Below are 27216 nucleotides of genomic sequence, written 5' to 3'. Positions count from 1 at the left end.
GTGAGAAACAACGGGCCAGAGGGGAACCTGTCCGCCGAGGAGCTAGCGGACCGAGAGAGAAGCCGCAACCACGAACTTGAACTGGCAAACCTAAAAATCGAAGGAGAAATAAAACTGGCAGAGAAAAGTTGGCCGTCGAGCAGTTACGGCTACAAGGGGAACTCGAGGAGAAGAGACGCCAAAGAGAGCACGACGAAAAAAAACTCCAGCTGGAACATGAACGCAACCTGAAGGCGATCGAGTGGCGGGCTAAAAACGAAAAGTCACAGCCGCCCGGGAATCCACCGTCCGCTTCCACCGGGGAAACCAAAGTCCACATCCCCAAGGATGTGGTAAAAGAGTATTACAAAAATGACGATATCCAGCAGTGGTTTAAGGCCTACGAAGTCGCCATGACCTCTCACCGAGTCCCGCAGAAGGATTGGGGGGCTGGCCTATGGGGCCGGTTCTTAAGCGAAGGAAGAGACACCCTGCTAGATCTGCCCTCCACGGTCATGAACTCCTACAGCCACATGAAGGAAGCCCTCGTGGGCCGGTATGGACTCACCCCCGAAATGTACCGACAACGGTTCCGAGATTGCAAGAAGATACCGGGCACCACGTGGGTAGAATACGTGAACTTTTACAGCCGAGCCTTGGACGGGTGGATCAAGGGCAGCAAGGTCTCCACCTTCGAAGAACTGTTTGATCTGATTGCCTGGGAACATTTAGTGGCCAATTGCTTTGTAGAACTGCGCCAACATCTCCTGGACAGTAAACTCACCGACCCTCGGAAGCTGGCCACTGAGGCTGATCGTTGGGTGAACACCCGGGCCACCCGGGGCCCCGTGGGGGACTACGGCCGCCACAGTCAAGGCCCCCCCCGCCAGAGGGGCGGAGGAAATCACGGCCGACCAAGAGACTTCCCCGGGGGGTCCTCACACAGCCCCCCCAGCAGCCCACCAGCGGCAGGTTCAGCCCCGTCCCCAGCCAGCACCGGAGCCCCAGGACGGCTAGGTCCACGAGCTAGGATCACCTGCTTCCGCTGCCAACAGCCCGGACACTACGCCAATGACCCCCAGTGTCCCCAGTATCAGCGAACCGCAACGACCAACCCCCCGGCCCGGCAGATGGCCTCCGTGGCTCTGGGGGAAGAGATGGAGGACTCCGAAGAATGGGAACCAGCGGCCATGGCCCTGGTCTCCCTTGGTGATCGAGAAATGGTCCCCGGGACACCCTTGCCCGCCAACACAAAGAAATACCGACAGCAGGTGACCATCAACGGCCACCGAGTCGAAGGCCTCCGCGACACCGGGGCGAGTGTCACCGCGGTCCACCACAGCCTAATCTCAGAAGACCAGATCCTAACCGGTGCCCTCTGTCCGGTCATATCCTCCGACAATTCTGAGAGCCTCTGCCAGATGGCGCTGGTGCCTTTCGAGTGGGGAGGGGTCTCCGGAGAATTGAAGGTAGCGGTCCGAACATCACAGCCCGTAGACTGCCTCCTGGGCAACGACCTGGAGAGTTCCCTGTGGGGGCAAGTGGAACGAAGAGCCCATCTCGAGATGATGGGCCTACCAGAATGGGTCTGCGCCACCACGCGCTCCATGACCGCGCGATTGCCTCTCGCCGCGGGTAGTGAGGGCCGCGCCCCGAACACTGTCCCTGAGGACCGGGACGCCCTACCAGAGCCGGACAACCCTCCTTTGGACGGAGGAGAAGCCACGGACCCGGGAGAGGGGCCGGAACTGTCCGCCCCTGAGGCACTGACTGAGCTCGGAGAACTGCCCGAGATGGCCCTATGGCGCTGTGAGGGAGGGCCCTCCCGTGAAGAATTCTGCCAGGAACAGGCCACCTGCCCCTCCCTCGTGGGACGCAGACAACAAGCCGAAGCCCAGGCCGCCGGTGACCGAACCGGAACCCATTGGATCTATTGGGACAATGGCCTCCTATACAGCGAACAAAAGTCAGCCGAGCTAGGCGCAGCCCGAGTACTGGTGGTACCCCTGCGTTTCCGAAGCCTCCTCCTGGGCCTGGCCCACGATGTACCCTTGGCAGGACACTTAGGCCAAGACAAAACATATCAGCGATTGGTTACCCACTTCTATTGGCCCAAGATGCGAGCGTATGTAGAAGTACACTGCAAATCCTGCCTCACGTGCCAGGGCAGTGGGAAGAGTGGCGGAAAACGCAAAGCTCCCTTACAACCGTTCCCCGTTGTGAGTACCTCGTTCGAGCGGGTCGGCATCGACATTGTGGGACCCCTGGATCCAAAGACCGCCCAGGGCCACCGCTTCATCCTTGTCCTGGTAGACCATGCCACCCGCTACCCCGAGGCCATTCCCCTCCGCACCGTGACGGCTCCCGTGGTGGGCCGGGCTCTCATGGGGATCTTCTCCCGTGTCGGATTTCCCCGCGAGGTTGTGAGTGATCGCGGCACTAACTTCATATCCCGCTACATGAAGTCCCTGTGGCAGCAGTGCGGAGTCACATATAAGTTCACGGCCCCCTACCACCCCCAGGGCAACGGCCTAGTGGAACGCTTCAACCGAACCCTGAAGGGAATGATCCTGGGCCTCGAAGAGCCCCTGCGCCGGAGATGGGACGTCCTCCTCCCTTGCCTCCTGTTCGCGTACCGAGAAGTTCCCCAAAAGTCTCTGGGGTTCAGCCCCTTCGAACTGCTATACGGACACCCCGTCCGAGGGCCCCTGAGCCTGGTCAAAGAGGGCTGGGAGACAAGCCCCCGGGGGACACCCCCTGATGTGTTCCGCTACATCCTGGCGCTCCGCAACCAGACGAGGAAGTTCAGAGAACTCGCAGAGGCTAACCTCGAGGCCAGCCAAGAAGAAATGAAGCGCTGGTATGACCAGAACGCAACCCTGGTCGAGTTCCAGCCGGGCCAGCAGGTTTGGGTCATGGCCCCGGTGAAGCCCTGTGCCCTACAAGACAAATGGACTGGTCCCTTCAAGGTGATCGAGCGGAAGAGTCAGGTCACGTACCTGATCGATGTACAGTCCCCACGGAACCCCCTCCGGGTCCTCCACGTGAACCGTCTCAAGCCCCACTTTGTGAGAACGGAATTAAGTTTGCTACTGGCCTCCGATGATGGGGCGGAAGAAGACACCGAACCCCTGCCCGACCCCCTGTGCGCTAAAGACCTGGATGGTTCCGTGGAGGGAGTGAGACTTTCAACCACCCTCACTCCCCAACAGTCCGACGACTGCCGCCAGCTGCTCAGACAATTCGCAGACCTCTTCTCCCTCATTCCAAGGGTCACCGACTGGTGTGTCCACGACGTGGACACCGGCAACAGCCCGCCTGTGAGACACCGAGCCTACCGGGTGCCTGACCGGGTCCGCACCTGCATCAAGACCGAGGTACAGAAGATGCTCACCCTTGGAGTAATCGAACCCTCCGACAGCCCCTGGACCAGCCCGGTGGTTCTGGTCCCGAAAGCGGCTTCCCCTGGGGTCGCCCCCAAACTAAGATTCTGTGTGGACTACCGGGGGCTCAATGCGGTCACCCGAGCAGACGCTCACCCTATTCCCCGCGCCGACGAGCTCATCGACCGCCTTGGGGCCGCCCGGTTCCTCAGCACTTTCGACCTGACCTGCGGATACTGGCAGATTGCTCTCACGGAGGGAGCGAAAGAACGCTCCGCCTTCTCCACACCAGATGGACACTACCGCTTCAGGGTCATGCCGTTCGGGATGAAGAACGCCCCAGCCACGTTCCAGCGGTTGGTGAACAAGGTCCTGGCCGGACTCGAGGAGTTCAGCGCAGCGTACCTTGACGACATCGCCGTATTCAGCTCTCAATGGCACGAGCATCTCCAGCACCTCCGGGAAGTACTAATGGCCCTGCGCCAAGCCGGACTAACCGTGAAGGCCAGCAAATGCCAGCTCGGGCAAGGCTCCGTGGTCTACCTGGGGCATCAGGTGGGCAGCGGCCAGGTCGCCCCCCTCCAACCGAAGATCGACGCCATCAAGTCCTGGGAGCCCCCCACCACGCAGACGGAGGTCCGGGCCTTCCTGGGCCTTACAGGGTACTACCGGAGGTTCATTAAAAACTATGGTAGCCTCGCGGGGCCCCTCACGGTGTTGACCTCCAAAAAGCTCCCGAAGAAGGTGCAGTGGACCCCCCAGTGCCAGCAGGCGTTCGACGCCTTGAAAACCGCCATGTGCACCGCCCCCGTACTCAAGGCCCGCGACAACTCCCAAGAGTTTGTGGTCCAGACCGACGCATCCGAACACGGCATCGGGGCCGTCCTCTCGCAGTTCAACGACAAGGGCATCGATCAGCCCATAGCCTTCATCAGCCGAAGGCTGCTGCCGCGAGAGCGGCGTTGGAGTACTATAGAACGAGAGACCTTCGCCGTGGTCTGGGCCCTCAAGAAACTACGGCCCTACTTGTTCGGAACCCATTTCCGAGTACAGACGGACCACCGGCCTTTGCGGTGGCTAATGCAGATGAGGGGGGAGAACCCCAAGCTACTACGATGGTCCATCTCTCTCCAAGGGATGGACTTTACTATCGAACATCGCCCCGGGACGGATCATGCCAACGCCGACGGCCTGTCCCGGTTCTTCCGCTTCGGCGAGGAGAACCCCCCAGTGGATGGGTAGTTCTCCACGCCTTTCAGCTGGGGGGGACGCGTGTGAGACCGGCCTCACGGCGTTGCCCTCCCAATCATCCAGCCAACCTGCAACCACCCTCAAGACACGACATCTCCGACTCCGGCCGCCCCAGCCACCCAGATCCGAGGGCCGGCCAGAGCCCTGACAGACTCGACACCCTACCACGCATGTCCGACCGAGGGAGCGGGAACCCTCGAGCCAGACCCAGAGGCGCCAGCCCAGTCACACCTCGGGTCGCCTTCCCCGGGAAGACTCGATCGGCCACCAGGCCCCTGGGGAGCAGGCGCCTCCCCTGCCGAGCGTCTGGGGTCCCTCCCAGACCCACCTGAAAAGACCAAAGAAGTGAGCGGCAGGAAATCCCGCCGAACCCCCTCCGTCACCCCAGTCCCCCCTCTGCGAGGGCTCCGGACTTCAAAGAGCAAGCGGAGTATAACAGGGGGTGCCGGAGGAACGAATGCAGAGAAGACCTGGAACCATCCGAGCCTGCTGACGCTGTCGCGGCTCCTGAACGCTGAAGTCACCTGGGCCTGCTGAGTGACTCGCGGCCTCTCGCTATTGAACCATCTGAGCCCTGCTGACGAGGTCGCGGCTCCCGAACACTGAACCACCTGGGCCTGCTGAGTGACTCGCGGCCCCCAGCTACTGAACCATCTGAGCCTTGCAGACGGAATCGCGGCTCCCGAACTCCGACCACCTGTGCCTGCTGAGAGACTCGCGGCGCTCCCCTTGAGGACGACTCGGTAAGAGATCGCCCAGAGACACGACACCCTCCAGCTCGAGGATTGTGAGCTATCCGCAGGGTACTTCGCAGAGACACTATCTTTAAAGACTGTCCCGCTACCCCCATTCCCCACGACCGATTTGTGGTACCTTGTGCCACTGCTGTACTGCTTGCACCTTGGATCATAAAGATCCCTTGAAACCATCGATAAAATAACCTATCGTCCTACAAAGAATACGTGTGGTGTCACTCTGTTCGTAGTGTTAGCTCAGGGTGTGCGCGCCTGGTTCGGCCTACGTGGGAGAGGTGGGTCAAAGGGGTGGGCAAGACGGGCATCGAACCCCCCTCCGGCGAACGCCTTTCCAACACTCCGTCTCTATTAAGAACCTACACCACATATAGGATATACATCGCAACACACCTTTGAGTTCACTACCTACAACGTCATCAGGCAGTGTGCAGGAATGTTTCTCAGTTCTTGTTTAAAAACTCTCACTTTTAGTAAATACTTCTCAATGTAGAACAATGTTTATTAACTTTGCAACAATTGTACAGTTTGCATAGTAGTATAGATATAATCACCAACTTTTTAAATATATCAGAGATATTCCTGTCAGTTGACTACAGTGAAGGGTCGGTGGGGGTTACGATCTGTCGGGGATCTGCTGGTCGCTGAGCTGGACGTTTTGGCCATATTGGATTTTGTGTTGGGGTCAAAATAGGGTATGTGGGCGGTGATATCAAGCCCAGTGGGTGCTACACTTTTGAGTAACTTTACTACGTTTAGCTAATCACAAAATCCAGGTTTAAAGTTCCTCAAAAGTGTAGACTTAGATGTCTCCAACCCTGAAAAAGATGGAAGAACCTAATTTCTGAGGTTAATTTACTTATGTAACAAAAACCTAGCAGTAAATCCAGCAGCACACCTGGCCAACCACTGGTACTGCAGCACCCTCCTGTAGAAAATAATGATGCCCGGGACTTAAATAAAACCCTATTGGAAATCATTTTAGCCTGCCCCAAACCTTCCTAAACCCCTTCCATTTAGTAGTAAGTATGCAGCTCCCCCCCCCGGTCTGTCCCACATTTACTATAAGCTGTAAACTTACATGTGCGAGGATCTCCCACAAGCGATAGGAGAGGTGAAGGTTTACTTTCACAGGTTTGTGGAGAGCATACATTGGTACTTTAATAGTGCTACAAAATGCAGCTTGTGAGCAGGCCTCTGGGCGCTAGCTCCTTTCGGGGTTGGGTGGGAAAGAGTGCAGGCAGGCTCATAAGAATGATGCTTTCAGGATTTTTTCAGGATTCCAGATGATTTTAAATCCACCATTGATTGTTGCTGAAGAAATTCAAGAGTTGTGGCAAGAACAGATAGGAAGTGGACGCTGTGGTTGAGATGATGGTGCTCAGAGATTGAAACCACGGCCCCAGTTAAAACAGCATATTAGCAGGGTATGGGGTAATTTCCAACCAGAGCATTTAGACTTTGACACTGATAAACACAAAAGGGGGAAATCGCAATAGAGGCTCCTCCGCTATGGCAGAGGACCGTTGCCCCCGCTGCCAGCTGCCAAAAAAATTAAAAATAAATTAATAATAAACCCTTGTTTACAATCTTTTTGTCTTAGCTCTTGAAGCCAATGCTTGGGGCGGGCAGCAGGGGTGACAGGCATTAGGGGAGTGTTTTGCGCTGTTATCAGTGCGCATGACAGTTTGGCCGGCCGTCTCAGAATGGCCGAACTGTCATGCGCACTGAAGCTCTCTCCAACCCGAGCTGCGTTGCTGGGTTGGAGAGAGCAGGCACAGGCTCCCAGTCTAACTGGGAGTGCAAATCGAGGGCACCCAGGCCAATCCTGAAGCAGCTCTCATGCTGCCAGCAGCTTGAAAGCAGCGTCAGGATTGGCTGCAGTGGACTCTGGGAGCCCGTGCCTTCAGTGGAGAGGAGCCCGATACAGCAATGCGACAGGTAAGGGTTTCTTTTTCTTGTCTTATCATCCGTCTGTCCCTCCCGCCATGCCCCGCCACTTAATCAAGACACTGATACTGGAAAAAAAAAGTCAGAGAAAGAAGGAAAAACAGCCAGAAAGAAAGAGCAGAGTTGAAAAAACCTGAAAAAGTGAAATAAAAGGGTAAGGCCTGTAGATGGTAGATTGAGGAGGCATAAGATGGAGTCAAAAGTACACAGCCTAGGTATTTGGCACCCCAAAATTAGATAAGTGCACGCCACAGAAGTCTGCATAAAATTCGGGCTCTGCACTTATTTTATTATTATTATTATTATTTTTTGACAAATTAAGCACTGGGTAAAAGTCTTTTACATGTTTTGGAAATGCTTGGGGGACCTGCCCTTGTCTTCTAGCGTACCCTGTATGTCTCATCCTGTGACCCTGCTAATCATTCAAGCCCTCTGGAGGCTCTCCATGTGATCAGAAATGGGCTCTGATGGCAGCGAGATGCCTAAGTGTACCCCCTTCCCAAGTGAGTGTGACTGCTACCCCTGCCAACCAGGGTATGAACTTTACCTGTACCCCTATGGCAGCGGGTTGAGCCTATAGGCTCCGCCCAGTAGGGGTTCATCCTGTGTGCTCAGCTGAGGTCCTTTAGCTTCACTATATCAAGGCCTTTCATGAAGGGTGCCTGCTTTGTCCCCATATTGCTAAAAATGAAGGTTTCCTTAAAGTGACGTGCCAAGGGTGCCATGGGTCCTGTGCAGACAGGGACAAAGGGCCCCTTGCCCAGTGTTTGGGTAGTAGAAGGCAGTTATGAATGGGGTGCAGTGCTCCCCTGGTACCCCTGCCACCATTCATAGCTCTGCCCCTGCTCCTTGTTGTTGAGCTGGTGATGTACAGCTTCCACATTCCTGCCAGCACAGACTCCCTCCCCTTTCGCCTCTCCAAAACCTGCTGTACCTTGTGGGATTCTGTGAAGTCCCCAGCCCAATCCTACCTCCAACGAAGGATTGCCCCCCTGAATGAAGTGACCCACTCCACACTTCCTGCTCTGGCCATCTCTATTAGCAACTGAGACAGAGGCAAGTCTGAGGCAAACCCATCAGACCCAGGACAAGTCATGATGGGCCTGACTGAGGATTCTGATCTCTGCAGCCCACAACATCTGGCCAGGAACATGGCCCATAGGCTAGTCTAGGACTGCACACAAGGGGCTGCTGAGCGGAGAACCTGACTGAAGACACCTCAGTGGATGGAGAGCGTCCAGAAGTGCGCCACAGCTATCGGGAGGAAACAAGAAACAAGAAGAGCATTGTTTGGGTTAAGGAGCTGCAGCCATCACCGTACGCCATTGACACCCATGAGCCATCACCATCCCGAAACCATTGCCATCTCTTCGGGTGCCTATATTATCCCTTCTTGAGCCACAGGGAGAACAGGATGCTCTTAGCCTGGGAAACATCCATTACAATGCAGGCATTACAATGCAACGCCTTTACAATGCAGCCAATACAGCGCAAGTTCCATTACAATGCATGCTATTACAACGTATGCCTTTACAACACATATGCCTCACTGACCAGCACCTCCCCTGAGGTAAGCACCCGGCGGTGTTTGAATAGGAAATTACATTGTAATGGTACATGCATTGAAATGGCTTGCATTGTAATAGCGTTGTAAGAACCATGTTGTAAAAGTATGCGTTGTAATAGTTTGCATTGTAACGTCATACAGCCCTCAGCCTTCTCACACTATGGGTTCTGGCTCTGATGTTACCCTGACACTGGCACCATTTGAAGCATCCATCTAGTGTTTACAGTTTCAGAGATATTTCTCATTGAAGTTGTGGCTTGCCCTGGTTAGATCCGTGGCCCCAAGGGAGTGTCTTCCAGTCCTCTGGGTGCATCTGTGACTAACTGCACTTTCTGGCATACAGGCTCTTAAAAGGAAGAGGTCCCTGGGAGTTCTTGGTGAAACATGTCTATCTGGTTCTTACGGTAACTCAGACTGCAAGTCACCCGGCCCTCAGGACATCACTTCCAGGAACATTGGGAGAGAACCACAGATTCTGCTGGAAGGGTCATGTTTGGGTGTGGGGTTTTTGAGAGGCGTATTGGAGCTGGTACAACCTGTTATCCTATGATTAATGCCAAGAGTTATGGGGTGTATGTTGGGTGGATACTGGGTGGATACTCCCGGCTCCCTCAAGGATGAAGTTTGTTCATGAAGATGTTTATGATGGGGCTGCTTTTCAGACTAAAGGCCTTATTTAGACCTTGGGGAGGGTGGCATACCCCACCACCATCATGGCGGATGTACTGTGCGCTGTATTACAGGTATATGTATCCTATCGCACTTGTGATAGGGGGACGGGTTGGAGGAGTCAGATAGATAGGACTGATCTATATATCAGAAGAAGACGCAATATAAAAGGAAGGAACCCGCCATTTGATGAGAGTGAACTCCCGGTGTATCCTCCCTGAGCTCAGACTTGTGCATTTGAGAGGTTCTGGTGGCAGAAAGCCTTTCCCTGAGCTGCATCTCTCGGCTTGGCCATGGGCTGTACATCAGTGTTGTCGCATGGACCTCCTGCCATCTCCAGAGCTAGAATTGACTGTTCTTGATCACGTCATCGTATGAAGGTGGTTCTCCAATGCCCAGAGGACTCATTGGGGCCACAGGGTGGGAAAAGCTTGGCTCCATGTTCTGGCAGTGACGAGGAGCTCCAGACAGTGAACCTTGAGATGCTTCAGTAACTAGAAAGATACAGAAAGGAATCTTCAGCATGGCTTCATTTCTGGTTTTCACTTAACATGTAATATACACATAAGACAACACCAGGGGAAAAGGGATATCTAACCGATGGTGACTGAAATTGTGTGTGTCTGTGTGGGTGTGTGTGTCTGTGTGGGTGGGTGCGTGTATGTGTGTGGATGTATGTGTGTGTGTGTGTGTGGGTGTGTGTGTGCGTGTGTCTGTGTGGGTGTGTGTGTCTGTGTGGGTGCGTGTATGTGTGTGGATGTATGTGTGTGTGTGTGTGTGTCTGTGTGGGTGCGTGTATGTGTGTGGATGTATGTGTGTGTGTGTGTGTATGTGCGTGCGCATTAATGAGGTGGATGGATGCACATTCATAACAGTGGAATATAATTTAGGCATATGAAGGTGTCGATATAAGGAAATATAAAACATAATCAACAGGGGTATACCCAAATTACCCTCCTGTACCTGGGTTTGGGACATATTTTTATACAAGAAAAAATGGTATGAAGGAAAAAATACAAAACAGTTCATGAGTAGAGCACATTTAATTACCCTCTCCACAATTCTTCTTCTTCTTAATGAATGTATCACAATATATTTATAAAACACATAAACAATGGCATCTGATCAATGAGGAAAACAGAAAGTAACATATATCACAGCATTATATACATCAACAAAAACACAATAATACGTTGCACAGTAACCCTAGAATATTATTTACAATAGTGTCCCCCCAAAAAGTCTTGGCAAACCACTCAGAGGTAGTCAAGGTGAAACACCCAAGGCTTGTAGACTAATTATCCTAGCTCTAGTGTGACACCACACAATTCCAAAGATCACTATAGGTCCACTGACTCCTCCTTAGAAGTGCCGACGTGACCACGTTTCAGCCTTTTCTTCTTAGGCCTCCTCAGGACAAGTTGAATTCTACTTCATTTATTAAAAATGACAAACTGGTATTTATGGGTACAATTAATGCCGTATAAGAAAAGCAACCATTTACATTTGGAGGGATTGATATTAATTCTATATATATATTCACTGTAAAAACCATAGGTTTCAGGGGCGTTATAGTTAGCTGGACTTTTCACTCGTACAAAACCATTGAAATTCCCCCGTTATAGTTAGTTCAGCTAACTATAACTCGCGCGCCCGCAATGCACTACTGATGACGTCACATATTACATCACTCATGACATGGTCAGTGACATCACTCATGACATCACTGATGACATCTCAAATGACATCACTGATGACATCATCCAGTGAATGTGTTTTTCTGAAAATTACATATGTTTTATATATGTATATCTCAAGGTCGATGGAAGAATACATGGGTATATAAGTGTCTAAATGGATGATTAGTTTTTGAAAAATTGATTGTATAACTGACTGATTAAGTGTATCTTAGTGAATACATGGCTTAGTGAGTAATGTTTAAATGTGTAAATATCTGTATCAGTCTCTCACTTTGTGTATAAGTGGCTGCATGGGTTGGTGAGTAGCTACATAAGTGTCTATATAGGTTATTAGTTGTTTTTTTGAGTATCAGTATGAGTGTCTGAGTGTCTGTATGGTTATGTTCAGGGGGGTATTACGTAGTGCATAGGTGCATGAATGAGTGACTCACTGTTTGTATGTGTTGAAGACAGCATGTGTGCAGGACTGTATGGGTGTATGAGTGTGTGCATGGGTGTGTTAGTGAGTGAATGACTGTCTCAATAATGTCTTTATGAGTAACTACATATGTTTTAAACTAGTATATGTGACTATTGGTGTATATAAGTGAGTATATGTGAGAGTGAGAGATTGGAAGAGTTCCTGTATGAATAAGTATGTGTTTCGATAAGTGATTGTTTAAAAGACTAAGTATGTGTAAGTTTCTGTAGAAGTAAGTGTGGTGGTGTGTGTATAACTGTATATGCAAGTAAATGGATGTTTGATTCTTTATTAGCATGAGTGACTATGTGTGTGAGTAACTCTATGGATGAGTGGCGTTGTGTAACAGGATGTATAGGTGAGTGAGTACATATGATGAGTGAGTACATGTATGAGTGACTGTATAGGACTGTTGGTGAATGAGTGGTTGTGTATGTGGATCTTAGAATTACTGAATAGGTTGTTGTAACTGGTATTGGTATGTCCATTGTTTTGAACATTGTAGTTTCTATTTTTGAATGTGTGTATCAAAGGTTATATTAGGGGAAGAGGAGGTCTGCCACTCTATCACAAGGATGATGTCATCAGTGATGTCATCAGTGATGTCATTTGAGATGTCATCAGTGATGTCATGAGTGAGGTCACTGACCATGTCATTAGTGATGTAATATGTGACGTCATCAGCAGTGCATTGCGGGCGCGCGAGTTATAGTTAGCTGAACTAACTATAAAGGGGGAATTTCAACGGTTTTGTACGAGTGAAAAGTCCAGCTAACTATAACGCCCCTGAAACCTATGGTTTTTTCAGTGAATTTCTAAGGTTTTTTAAATGCTAATTCCTAACTATAACGTGCCTGAAACCTATGGTTTTTTCAGTGAATTTCAAAGGTTTTTTAAATGCTAATTTCTAACTATGCCTACAGAGATAGGACATGTGAAGAAAGAAGAAAAAACGCACAGAAAGAAAAAAAAGGAATGCAAAAAGAAGCAACAGAAGTCCTCAAAGACGAAGAAAAGTGCAGGAAGAAGGATAACGTGCAGAAAGAACAAACAGAAGAGCAGAAAGAAGCCTTGTTGCAAAATCATCCTGTACCCTCAACTTTTTCAGACGGATACTGGTGGTAACTGAGTCTGCCTAACCAGTCCTAGAGCCAGTTCTATGTTAAAAGACACTCAGAATACAGTGAAAACACCTACATACACTAGGGAACATTATGCGTTGGGGTCCCCCTGTGATCAGCATGACCTCCTCTGTAAGCCCCTAGTATATAATAGGGCAGGGGATTAAAACTACCTCTTAAAACGCGCCACAGGGCGTGTTTGCACACGTCACCTCAGGCCCTGTCCCCTCACTTCCCCACTGTGTAAACACGCCCTGTGGCCGTTTTAAGTTGGGAGATTAAGTTCATTTGAATCCTGAGGGTCCCTAGGGTCCAACTAGACCACTAGGTACCTCCAGTATGCGCCACAGAGCTGCGTTGCAGAGAGGTGTAAAAAGTGGCACGGCCTGGACCACCTCTCTGCAACGCAGTTCAGTGGCGCTTACTGGAAGCACCTGGTGGGCTAGTTAGCCCGCAGGGGCCCTCAGGATTGAAGGGGAAATATTTCCCCAACTTAAAACGCGCCATAGGGTGTGTTTGCACATGTCAACTCAGGCCCCGTCCCCTTCCTTCCCCACTGTGTAAACATGCCCTGTGGCCGTTTTTTAAGTTGGGAGATTAAGTCCCCTTGAATCCTGAGGATCCCTAGGGGCAAAATAGCCCACTAGGTACGTCCAGTAAGCGCCATTGCAGAGAGGTGTAAAAAGGGGCACGGCCTGCACCACCTCTCTGCAAAGCAGAGCAGTGGCACTTACTGGAAGCACCTGGTGGGCTAGTTGGCCCCCAGGGTCCCTCAGGATTGAAAGGGAATTATTTCCCCAACTTAAAACACGCCACAGGGCGTGTTTGCACACGTCACCTCAGACCCCGTCCCCTCCCTTCACCACTGAGTAAACGCGCCCTGTGGCCGTTCTAAGTTGAGATATTAAGTCCCCTTGAATCCTAAGGGTCCCTAGGGTCAAACTAGCCCACTAGGTACCTCCAGTAAGCGCCACAGAGCTGAGTTGCATAGAGGTGTAAAAAGGGGCATGGCCTCAGAACACCTGTCTGCAACGCAGCTCCCTGGCGCACACTGGAGATACCTGTTGGGCTAGTTGGCCCTCAGGGACCCTCAGTATTGAAGGGGAATCTATTCCCCAACTTACAACTGGCCAGGGGGCGCGTTTGCAGAGTGCTGCAAGGAGGGGGCGTGGCCTCCAGCGCGATGTCGGTCTTTTATTTATTTTATTTTTTTAAGAAGGGGGGCTGTGTGGCCCCCCTTCTTTTTCTAATTTACTGGCCCTGGGGACCCCATCCCCCAGGGCCTGCACTCTAATTTTTTTTGTTGAAAAAAATAAATTTGGCCCTCCCAAGGCCTTAATCGGCCCCGGGGCCCCAACCCCCGGTTCATGGCCTTTTTTTAATTTAAATTCTTTAGGAGGGGGCTGGGTTGCCCCCCTCCTCAGGCCACTTATGGCTCCGGGGACCCCATCCCCCGGGGCCGGCCTTTGTTTTTTATTATTTTAAAAATATATATATTTATAGAAACACCTAGGACATGCTGGACAAACCGTATGTACCTATCACCATGACGATTTGCGTGATATTCATTAAATGGCGACTATGCATAGAATGAATCCACATGGAATGTATTTACACCGCTACTGAAGCTCTGACGTGTCTGACGCCCTACCGTGCCTAATCCCGGCGCCCCCGCCGGTGGGTACTCTCCTAGTAGACACCCTTGTCATTTATTTATACAAACATGGGTAGCTATTGACGGGCACATTTAATATACACGCACACCAAGCCATTCAAAGGGGATTCCACAAAAATTCGACCAAACTATGCAAGAAACCCCCCTCACGGTTAATAAAAAACACATCCACCGCCGGATGTGTAATACTTTTTATTTTACTCTCTGGAAAGGAGACGAACCTCACTTGAGAGTCACAGCGTGCTCCTGGCTGAGCCCAATTCTGTGTTACACTCACCAGTGCCCGCCGATTGCCTCACACCTCTGTGTTGTATTCCACCAGCTAGTGCGTATGCTATGACACTCTCTAGCCCATGTGCACTGTAACACCACCCCGTAAATATGTCATGCCACACTTGCCTTCGCACGGGTTATATTGCCCCATCTAACGTGCCTTCCTCGATGTGTATGTTATAACGCACAGCGCTATGCCATACATATTACAATCTGGGATCCATATCTTTGTCACAGTGCATATGCAACATTACACTCCCCAGCAAATATTTTATATTACAACTTTAGAGACTAGTTATGTTACACAACACTGCCCTGTGCATATTACACTCCAAGGCGCATATCGCATAGCACGCGCTAGTGCCTGTGCTATCTCGCGCTCTCCAATGAATCTGTCATTGCGCACAATGTATTGCATATTATATTTCATGCCCCGGTTCATCTTATATCACACTTTATGGTGCATAGTTTATACCATATACTATATCTAGTTTTCATTTTCAATCGTGCTCTCAGGACTATGTTCTATATAACACTGCGTCCACCTACCCTTTTCACAGGCATTACATTTTGCGATGGGGGGTGGAGGGTCAGAGGGTGTTTCTGACATAGTGAGCCCGGAGTCACAGTCACAAACGTCCTCTTCTTCCTGCATAAAAGTGAGATTATGCTGCATACTTGTTCATATTTTAAGTAGTTCGCACAGACACACATTTTAAAAACAATAAAGTTCCTAATACCCGCCTTCTCTGAACAGTTAGCTTGCTGCCCCATCCCCCTCCTCCCTATCCTCTATTGTCTGAATCCATGGACTAGCCTCCTCCCTCCTGCCATGCATGGTCTGATGTGCTGCCACTGCCCTTCATTTAGCATGATGTACCAGTCCACTGCTCCTGCCGTCCATTGCCCAATTCTATGGCCCATCATTGACCTCCTGCTTAGCCTCTGTGCTTAGCTTGCTGCCCCTATTCTCCTTCCCCCTGCCCTCCGATGTCTTTGTGCATGCCCCTGCTCCATCCTTTTTGCCCACTATGTTCCATGGACCTGCCACTCCTATCTACTCTGAGTGTTCTGTTGAGCTGCCACTCCCCTCCCACCTGCCTAGCATTGTCAGATGACTGTAACCTGTCCCTGCCACCTCCACCCTGCCTGTCCACATGCCATGCCCCTATCCCCTTCCTCCTCTCCTCCATGGTCCATTTTACTGCCACACCCTTCTGCCCTCCCTGATCTGTTGTGCTGCAACTTCTCCTCCTGCCTGCCCCGCGCGGTCTGTTGTGAGGCCCCTTCCCCTGAACTCTCTTGTCTGTGCCCAGGTCCTGACCCTCCCTTCTATCCTCCATGGTCCTTTGTGCATGCCCCTGCCCCTCCTTCTTGTCCATCATAGCCATTGTGCTGCCACTAACCCTCCCGCTTGCCATGCATGGTCTTCTGTGCTGCCATGGCCCCTCCCACCTTCCCTGTGTGGTCAGCTAGCTGCCCCTGACCCCCTCCCACCTTCCCTCCATGGTCTGTGTGTATGCCACCATAGTCTCATTGTTGCTCTCCATGGTGTGTCTTGTTTCTAGTGCCCATCCTGCCTGACCTCCATGGTCATCTTGCTGCTCCTGCCCTGCCACCTTGCCCCCAGCCCTCTGTTTCCATGTGCAGACCCCCTATTCCCTCCCTGCTGGCTTGTCTGTTCCATTGTAATGCCCCTGATCTGTCCCTCCTGCCCTTTATGGTCTGTTATGCTGCAGCTTTCTCTCCTGTCTGTCCATTATGGTCAGCTAGCTACCATTGGCTCTTTCCCATCTGTTCTCTGTTGTCCATGTGCATGGTCCTGTCCCCTCCCTATTGCTTTCTATGGATTGTTGTGCTGCACTCCCGTCCCGCATGCGCTGTGTGGTGTATTGTGCTGCTGCAAACCCTGATGCCTGCCCTGTAGGGTCAGTTTGGTGCACCTCTTCATGTCCCTTCTGTCCTCTGTTATCCGAGTCCATGTCCCTACCCCAATTCCTCCTGCCTACCATGATTCAATGTACCATACTTGCGAACATTTTGAACTTGGTAAGAGGGAGATTTTGAAAAAAAACTGGGGTATTGATTTTCCCCTTTGAGTTACATTGAAAAAGAGGACATTGTAGACAGGAGACAGATCAAATAAAGCCCATTTGAGCTTAAAAACATTGGACGTTTCCTGGCTGAAACGGGTCTGTTGGCATGTATGGTTGTACTACCACTGCCTCTTCCTTCTGCCCACAATGGTCTATTATATTGCCACAGCCTCTCTTGCCAGTCCTGTATTGTTGGTTTGTTGCCCCTGCCCCCCTTTCCACTGCCCTCCATAGTCTGCTGTGCTGCCACTGCCCTTCCTGCCTGCCCAGTGTGGTCAAATTGTTGCCTCTGCACTCTCCTACCTGCCTTCAATTTTCAGAGTCCGTGCCCCTGGCCTCTGCCTCTCAACAGTATCCCAATGAACAACTAGATTGCTAACATTCTATATTTATTACAAAAGTGTGGAACGCCTGACGTCATCTTGATGTAATCAAAACTGTAATACCTAGAGTATTTCCTTTAGAAATTACATATATGAGAGGGTCTTATTTGCATCAAAATTATGGTTAGTGCTCTAAAAAACTAAAATGAGGACATATTTTCTGAGTTTCAAATAGTGACAAAGAACTTTTAAATTATTTGTAATCTTTACGTTTTTTTATCCAGTTGACCACTTGATTAAATGTTGCACCTTGGCAAGAGGATGGGGTGTTACTTCCAGAGCTGCAGACTTTGCAACTGGGGAACCAGGTTGGAGTTTCTGCTTCAGCTCAACATTCTGTGATTGTGGTCAAATCACTTAATCTCCCCATGTCTACAACCAAAATGAATTTGATCTTGTGTGATGTAACCAATGCTCATGTAAAGCATTCCAATACCTGACAAGTCTGCACTATATAAAACTGCAAATACACACAAAATAAGTGTTTTGCACACTTCTGTCATTGGGCTACATGTGGGCTACATCTGGGTGATATTTGTGCTGCATTTAGGCTCTTTTGTATCTGGTGGCCATCTTGGGAGATTTATTTGTTATGAAGTTTCCTAATTTTCTCATTTACTGCAGTCTCCTCAGTAGGAAATGCTTTCAGTTTTTTACTTTGATTCCATCAAGAAGGTATTCAGATATGTCACACATTTGCCATAAATTCTGAATGTTAGCACTCTAGTTGCTCATTAGATCACTGTAGTAAAGCTACGGCTCACCACGGAAGTCTGCTGCTGGTATTCAAAGTGCATGTTTCAGTCTGCATATCAGAATTTGTTTATGAAACAGAAGAGGATTTGAGAAGTCAAAATGTGCCCTAATTTTTCTTTCTACAGAACTAATCATAATTTCTATGGCAAAATGAACCCCCTCATTTTGTTCCTTTGTAAACTAAATGTTTTAAGTGTTACCACTTTATTCCAATCAAGATGGCTTCAGGTGTGCCATACTTTTGTCATAAGTAAGACTGTTAGCGCTCTAGTTGTTCGTTAGAACACTCTGAGACATTCTGTCATTGGGCTATACTTGGGCTACATCTGGGTGATATTTGGGCTACATTTGGGCTCTTTTGTCTCTGGTGGCCATCTTGGGAGATTTATTTTTTATGAAGTTTCCTAATTTCCTCATTTACTGCAGTCTCCTCAGTAGGAAATACTTTCATTTTTTTACATGGTTCCATCAAGAAGGCATTCAGATGTGTCACACATTTGCCATAAATTCTGAATTTTAGCACTCTAGTTGCTCATTAGATCACTGTTGTAAAGCTACTGCTCACCAGGGAAGTCTGCTGCTGGTATTCAAAGTGCATGTTTCAGTCTGCATATCAGAATTTGTTTATGAAACAGAAGAGGATTTGAGAAGTCAAAATGTGCCCTAATTTTTCTTTCTGCAGAACTAATCATAATTTCTATGGCAAAATGAACCCCCTCGTTTTGTTCCTTTGTAAACTAAATGTTTTAAGTGTTACCACTTTATTCCAATCAAGATGGCTTCAGGTGTGCCATACTTTTGTCATAAGTAAGACTGTTAGCGCTCTAGTTGTTCGTTAGAACACTCTGAGACATTCTGTCATTGGGCTATACTTGGGCTACATCTGGGTGATATTTGGGCTACATTTGGGCTCTTTTGTCTCTGGTGGCCATCTTGGGAGATTTATTTTTTATGAAGTTTCCTAATTTCCTCATTTACTGCAGTCTCCTCAGTAGGAAATACTTTCATTTTTTTACATGGTTCCATCAAGAAGGCATTCAGATGTGTCACACATTTGCCATAAATTCTGAATTTTAGCACTCTAGTTGCTCATTAGATCACTGTTGTAAAGCTACTGCTCACCAGGGAAGTCTGCTGCTGGTATTCAAAGTGCATGTTTCAGTCTGCAAGTCAGAATTTGTTTATGACATAGAAGAGGATTTGAGAAGTCAAAATGTGCCCTAATGTTTCTTTCTGCAGCACTAATCATAATTTCTATGGCAAAATGAATCCCCTCATTGTGTTCCTTTGTAAATTAAATGTTTTAAGTGTTACCACTTTATTCCATTCAAGATGGCTTCAGGTGTGCCATACTTTTGTCATAAGTAAGACTGTTAGCGCTCTAGTTGTTCGTTAGAACACTCTGGGACATTCTGTCATTGGGCTATACTTGGGCTACATCTGGGTGATATTTGGGCTACATTTGGGCTCTTTTGTCTCTGGTGGCCATATTGGGAGACTTATTTTTTATGATGTTTCCTAATTTCCTCATTTACTACAGTCTCCTCAATAGGAAATACTTTCAGTTTTTTACTTTGATTCCATCAAGAAGGCATTCAGATGTGTCACAAATTTGCCATAAATTCAGAATGTTAGCACTCTAGTTGCTTATTAGAGCACTGTAGTAAAGCTACTGCTCACCAGGGAAGTCTGCTGCTGGTATTGAAAGTGCATGTTTCAGTCTGCATGTCAGAATTTTTTAATGAAATAGAAGAGGATTTGAGAAGTCACTCAAAATGTGCCCTAATTTTTCTTTCTGCAGCACTAATCATACTTTCTATGGCAAAATGAATCCCCTCATTTTGTTCCTATTTAAATTAAATGTTTTAAGAATTACCACTTTATTCCAAAAATGGCTTCAGGTGTGCCAAACGTTTGTCATAAGTAGGACTGTTAGCGCTCTAGTTGTTCTTTAGACAACTCTGGAAAGCTGCAGTAGAACACAAAGGAATCAACTGACAGTCTCTGCCCTTGTTGGATGTACATGTTTTACTGAGAATGTCAGACTTAATTCTCACATGACTGGGAAAGATAATGTGAATTTACAGAAAATATGCTCTCAGTTTAGCTTATAGATCACCTTCCAAACCTCTGTGGGAAAAGCATGAGAAAATAGTTTTCTCTCAAACATGATTCATGATATCCCAGCAGAAGGCTTTTTCACATGGTAAAATCACCTTAGAACACACCACAATTCCTAAAATGAGTATGGTACCATCAACAAATGATTTAAAATGTAACTAAAGTCTTAAAACCTTCTATTAACTTCAATGCTTTTTAATGAGGTGCTATCATGTATATTGGTCCCAAGATGGCTGCCAACACTTCTTGGATGAAGTGCTGACAGCCAATCAGATCTCACGATGAGATGTGTGGTTAGGCTCCGCCCAGATATATATGTGATTTTACCTTTGATTTTCTCAGGGACTACTGAACGAATTTACACCATTTAAGCAAAAGGCACATGCCTGACCTGAGGACTACCTCTTTGCCAAATTTCAAGTAATTCTGTTCAGCCGTTCGGGCTGTACCTTCGACTAAAGGTCCTATGGGAAAATGCATGGGGAAAACGTGTTTTGGGACCCCCCTTTTTTCTCAGCCCCTGCTTGACGAATCACCCCGAGACTTTCAGGGTAGGAGCTGAGCGGAGTGCCCCATTAGTTTTGAAAATTTCACGGAGATAAGTCAACCGGCGCCAAAGTTATTCGAAATAGAATTTTCAGATTTCCTATGGGAACTCGGTCCTAACTATAACTATCTACTGGCGACCGCCAGTAGATAATATATATATATATATATATATATATATATATATAGTCACTTAAAAAACCATAGGTTTGACACATGTTATTGTTAGCTGGACTTTTCACTCGTAAAAGAACAATAAATTCCCCCGTTATAGTTAGTGCAGGCAACTATAACTCACGTGAACGCAATCCTCTGCTGATGACGTCAGATATTACATCACTGTATTTAGACATTTATTTACCCATGTCTTCTTCCATTAATCTTTAGCTATACATATATTACAAATATTTATTTTTCATAAAGACACATATGTCATCAGTGATGTAATATCTGACGTCATCAGCAGAGGATTGCGGTCGCGTGAGTTATAGTTGCCTGCACTAACTATAACGGGGGAATTTCATTGGTTTTTTACGAGTGAAATGTCCAGCTAACTATAACATGTGTGAAACCTATGGTTTTTTAAGTGAATTTGCAAGGTTTTTTAAATGCTAATTCGTAACTATAACGTGTGTGAAACCTATGGTTTTTTCAGTGAATTTGTACGTTTTTTTAAATGCTAATTTAGTTATGTATTATTTTTTTTTTTATATATTTATTTTACAATAAACTACGTATTAAAAATATATATATATTTTTTTTGGTTTTCACCGTGCACGCACCCCCGCGATTTAAAAAAAAAATAAATAATTTTTTTGGGGGGGGGGGTTTCACCGTGCGCGCACGGTGCGCGCACCCCCGCGATTTAAAAAAAATAATAATATTAATTCTGCCTTTGGGGTCCTTCAGGGACCCCCTGACAAAGGCTAGGGGGTCAGGAACTCTCTACCCTGCCCCCTTTTCACGTTCGCCACCTTCCTTTTTCACTCTCGCACTGAAAACAAACAAAATGGCGACCGACACTTCCTGATTTCGACTGATTCGAACGTTGACTAACATGTAACCACCAATCAGAATTACGCTCGCGCACGTTAGGGTGCTCGCACGGTGCGCGCACGGTGCACGCCCGTTATAGTTAGTTCAGATAACTATAACTCGCGCGACCGCCACTCTATCACAAGGATGATGTCGTCAGTGATGTCATGAGTGATGCCACTGACCATGTCATGAGTGATGTAATATGTGACGTCATGAGCAGTGGATTGCGGGAGCGCGAGTTATAGTTATCTGAACTAACTATAACGGGGGAATTTCATTGGTTTTTTACGAGTGAAATATCCACCTAACTATAACATGTGTGAAACCTATGGTTTTTTAAGTGAATTTGCAAGGTTTTTTAAATGCTAATTCCTAACTATAACGTGTGTGAAACCTAAAGTTTTTTCAGTTAATATATATATACACACATATATATATATGTATATATATATATATTCACTGAAAAAACCATAGGTTTCACACGTTATAGTTAGCTGGAAATGTTACTGATAAAAAACCAATGAAATTCCCCCGTTATAGTTACTGTAAGCAACTATAACTCACGCGACCGTAATCCTCTGCTGATGCTAATACTGTATTTAGACACTTATTTGCCCATGTCTTCTTCCATTAAATTTTAGCTATACATATATTACAAATTTTTTTTTTTCATAAAGACACATATGTCATCAGCAGAGGATTACGGTCGCGTGAGTTATAGTTGCTTACAGTAACTATAACGGGGGAATTTCATTGGTTTTTTATCAGTAAAATTTCCAGCTAACTATGACATGTGTGAAACCTATGGTTTTTTCAGTGAATTAGCAAGGTTTTTTAAATGCTAATTCCTAACTATAACGTGTGTGAAACCTATGGTTTTTTCAGTGAATTTGTACGTTTTTTTAAATGCTAAGTTACTTTACGCCATTCGTGGCGTGCGCGCCCACTTAACGCAGTTCGTTCCGTGCGCACACGGTGCGCTTCGCGCACCGTGCGCGCACAGTGAGCACGTGGTGCGCTTCGCGCACCGCGCGCCCACTTTACGCAGTTAGTGCCGTACACGCAAGGTGGGCACGCAGTGCGCTACGCGCACCGCGTGCCCACGTAACGCACCGTGCGCACATGGAGGACATATTATGCGCTTCCTTGTGATAGGTAATCTGTTAAATTTAATTTGTAAGTGATGACAATAATATGCCATGCACAGAGAGTGCGTTTTTTTTTTTTTTATATATTTTTTAGCGTAAGCGCACGGTACGCGTACGGTAAGCGTAATCGGCGAAATTTTCAAAAAATAAAAATTTACCGTTTTTGGCCTTGGGGGATCTTTGAGGACTCAACTAACATGGCTATGTGCATGGGCGCTGTCTAAACAGCCCCTTTATATGTTTTTTCCCTTTGTTTACAGCCCCTCCCTCACAGTGCGAGAGAGAAAATGGCGGCCGCCGCTTCCTGGTTTTGACCGATTCGAATGTTTACTTAGATGTAACAGCCAATCAGAATCGCGCTCGCGCACGCCACCGTACGCGTACGGTAAGCGCACCGTAAGCGCACCGTAAGCTGGCTCAGATATATATATTGATTTAAAGGCTATTTTCTCAGAATCTACTGAACAGATTTACACCAAACCAACAAAAGGCACTTCCTTGACCTGAGGACTACCTCTCTGCCAAATTTCAAGTAATTCTGTTCAGCCGTTCGGGCTGTAGCCCTGTCTAAAGGTCCTATGGAAAAATGCATGGGAAAAACGCGTTTTGGGACCCCCCTTTTATCTCAGCCCCCGCTTGACGAATCCCCCCGAGACTTTCAGGGTAGGAGCGGAGCGTAGCGCCCCACCTATTTTGAAAAATTCGCGAGGATTCGTCAACCGGCGCCAAAGTTATTCAAAATAGAATGTTGAGGATTTCCTATGGAAAAGTGGTCCTAACTATATAACTAACCTACTGGCGACCGCCAGTAGGTAATATATATATATATTCTTTTTTTTATATATATATACACACACAAAATAGCAAGATATCTGGTTATGCCACTTTGAAAGTTTACTACCTGTCTGGGTGGCTTGCTAGCTGGTTGAAACTGGCACTGGCTGTGGCTGGCCTGGGGGATGGGGGGAGGATTGGCTGGGAGGGATCATGGACAATGTAAGCATCATACAGACATGTATGTCCAGAGGACACAGGGGGACAGTTCGGCAGTCAGGGCAAGGTACACACAGGGCCAATTTCCCATGTTCAAGAAACATCAGAGATCTTGCTTGGGGCAGTAGCTCTCCTATCCCCTTGTAAAACTCTCGACTGAGTGATAGTCGCAAGAGAGGATGAGACAGAGCTCTGTGGCTGAGATCATGACTGGACACCACGTCAGGGTTTCCTCATGCCCTTGAAGTCTCAAAGACGGCCCGGGATCATTGGAGGTGAGATGGCTGGTTTCCTTCTCTGTCCAGGATGCTGGGTGTTTTCTGATGGTGAGTTGGCCTCTAAGCCCCCTTCCCCCAGTGGGACACTTTAGCAGAGCAATCAATGGCTAGCTGAAGCGAAGTGATGAGAAGGAGAAGACAATGCTGCGTACAGAGTTATCACAAATAAAGTCCAGTTAGCGTCATTCAGTCCCACAAAGCGCAAAGGTATAGTAGGATCTGCCTTCTATGAAAAGGTAGATAGGAAAGTTAGAGGGCTGTTTATGAGCTGGTTTGCTTCGGTCCTGAACCACGCAACATGGTGTAAGCATGACGCAAACAGTACATGTGATTTATGGAGCCACGCAAGGCCACTTTGTGTGGAGCTGTGTGGCTCCGGAAATTTGGAGTAAGACAACGCAGCACAAATCGCTGCATTGCCTCACTCTGCCCTGGGAAGGCATTCTGTGGGTGCTGCCTGGGGTAGACCTGAGAATGTGCCAAAAAGATACGCCTTCTCAGGTAAGGTGTAACGACACTAAATATCTCTGTGTTACTTCCTCTTTGTAAGCAGGCTACATTCTGCAGAACACAAAGAAGGAGGAATACGCCTCTCAGGATTGTTTTTGTGCAGGAAGGTGCCCCTTCCTACTCGAAAACAATCCAGCATGCACCACGGTGCAAGGGTACCTGCGTTGGCGCTAGGCTGCCAAAAGAATGCCAGCGAAGGGGAAAAGGCAGGAATGCGCCGCATTGCCTTAAATATGGCACATTTCTGCTCTTCCCTCTCACGCAGCGCCGCACGATGCCTCGCTGCGCTGCGCGACATTCTTGTAAATAGGCCTCTTAGTATCTACAAGTGAATGATTACAGAAATATTGATCATGATGGCAAGTACAAAGACTGGGTCACTGTAGCCGAACCCACTGCGCTCTGCTTGAGATCCCCAGAGTGGTTGTGATCCCCGTGCTGTGTGTGACACTATTTGTGAACAATGAACAGCATGGCCGTCCCTCTAAAGTGCAGCTTCCTACAGAGTGCAGCCTCTAAAGAAGGGAAGAGGACACACAACACTGCAGGTGCACCCCGTAGGGAAATAAAAGAATGTAGCGCACTGAGGCGCCTGCCTTCAGGAGCTATTCAGGATGCCTGGTTGGCCTCGTGATTCGAAATGAGGGTTTTCACTGCTGGATTTCTGTCTCCACGCTGCTAACCATCCCCAGAGGTGAGGCCAGGCTCTCCTCCTCAGGGAGGGCGCTGGGAAGATGAAGCTTGCCCTCTTCCCAGGATGCACTGCAGAAGAGCGGTGTCCAGGCCACATCACACCCAGGCACAGACCCTGTGGGCTCTTTCAGCAGGAAGCCTTGTGTGTAACAGTCAGACACACACAGGAATGGAGAAGGAAGCGAGCGGGGGAGGGGGGATGCCAGAGTTGTCTCGCAGTATTTATCCTCCATCTTACACACATCAATCACACAAAGAGATGCTCATGATCAGCTAGGCGTAACCATGACAACAAGCGTATCACGGTCATCACTCCCCTCAGGACCACAATCACACGGTGCTGGTAAACATTTCCGTCCATTGTAACACAAATGCGAAGGAGGAGCAGGGCTTTAATTGGAATGAAAAAACTAGGGGGTCTCTCAAGGGGGCGTGGCCAATGTAATTAAGGGTGTGGCTTAAAAATATGCAAGCTTAAAATCTATGGCAGCATAGTGTGCGCTCGACTGGCATTTTGCTGGTTCTGTCATTGCATACAAATCAGTGCTTAGTTTGTAAAATATTAAGTCCAGGTGCTGAAAATTTTAGGAGGGCACACCCACTTCCCTCAACTCCATCCACTTCCTCCACTGGACACATCCACTTACTCTATTGGCGTCACACACATCCTCAACTGGCACTGCTAAAAGCCAGATGTAATACCACCACATACATACAGTGGGTCCCAGCGCCTCAAGGCGCATGTAGCGCTTCCACGCCAGTCTGCCTGATGAACAGTAAGTAACAGTTCACAACATTCTAAACACACTTTTACCCAGTGGGACCCTGCAGCACAAGGGAGATCTTTTATCCAAATGAATATTTATCACATGGAAGGAAGCATGCATCACACAAGACATTTTTAGTACACTGTACTCGGCTGTTTAACACACAATCACAACGCAGAACCATCTTAACCCAGTGACTTACTTTACCATACAGACATTTTCCACGCGTCAGCCTCTTTACCACACGTACGGAACTGAATCCTTCCACTGGGAACTTTACCACACTGGCATTTGTCAGCTTTTCCCACATGTGTCTTACCACTAGACCTTTAACAGAAGAATTCATCATACAGTCCTTGGCCCTGTGGGACTTTGATCATACACACCATGTAACATTCATAAAGCTTCTTTTAGATTGAAACAAGACCTCACATATTCAAAACAGGAAATGGTCACAGAGATTATTTACAATACTTTTAGTCAGCTGCTGTATTACAATATTGAAAACACACGTCACTATCACTGAATATTTGATAAAAACACACTTATAATTTGGAGATTATGCCTGTGAACTGTCTGTGACTTGGCCAATGAGGGCATGAAAGAGCTGAAACTGGATCATAAATTCAAAGCTGTTCTCAACAGTGTCCCACAAAAAAAGTTTGGCCCAGGACCCCCAAAGTCCTTAAAATGTCCCTGATCTGTCCTTCCTAAAACTCAAGCCTTCTCTCATCGTTTTGTAGAAGTATTAAGGGTGAGTGTCAAGTTCAATGCAGCTGGGAGGCTCGGCGTTTCGTCTGACACGTTCAATAACTCCTGACTTTGTGCACAACATCACTTTGTATCACGGGGCTTCTAGTTTTGTGCAACACACATGGGCTGAAAAAACAACAACATAAAAAGGCATGCTGATTGCAAAGCTAGTACTGGCTGAAGCTGCAGCTTGCCACCTACCTCCAAGTCTTCATGACACCTACCACACACCTTAAACAAAGAGGATATGCTGACTTCTGTCATTTAGGTAACCTGGAGGTCATACAAAAGCAGCACGTAGCAACCATGGAACTGCGCAAAAATACACATGTTCTCTGTTAAACTGATCAAATT

The 27216-nt window shown here is 47.9% G+C and overlaps 1 protein-coding gene across 1 annotated transcript in view; it reads right to left on the bottom strand.

Moving 5' to 3' along the window:
• Positions 1–7408: 7408 nt before the first annotated feature.
• The window catches only part of TMEM207 (transmembrane protein 207), a 121012-nt gene continuing 101204 nt past the window's right edge, over positions 7409–27216 (bottom strand). The window contains exon 5 of the mRNA XM_085634118.1: positions 7409–10045. Coding sequence (XP_085490244.1) covers positions 9894–10045 — 152 coding nt within the window. The 3' untranslated portion in view covers positions 7409–9893. The remainder of the gene's footprint in view (positions 10046–27216) is intronic.

This window comes from Triturus cristatus, chromosome 11 (genome assembly GCF_964204655.1).
Source record: "Triturus cristatus chromosome 11, aTriCri1.1, whole genome shotgun sequence".
Lineage (NCBI taxonomy): Eukaryota > Metazoa > Chordata > Amphibia > Caudata > Salamandridae > Triturus > Triturus cristatus.
Note: the sequence above shows the minus strand (reverse complement) of the source record. Positions and strands in the feature narration are given on the sequence as shown.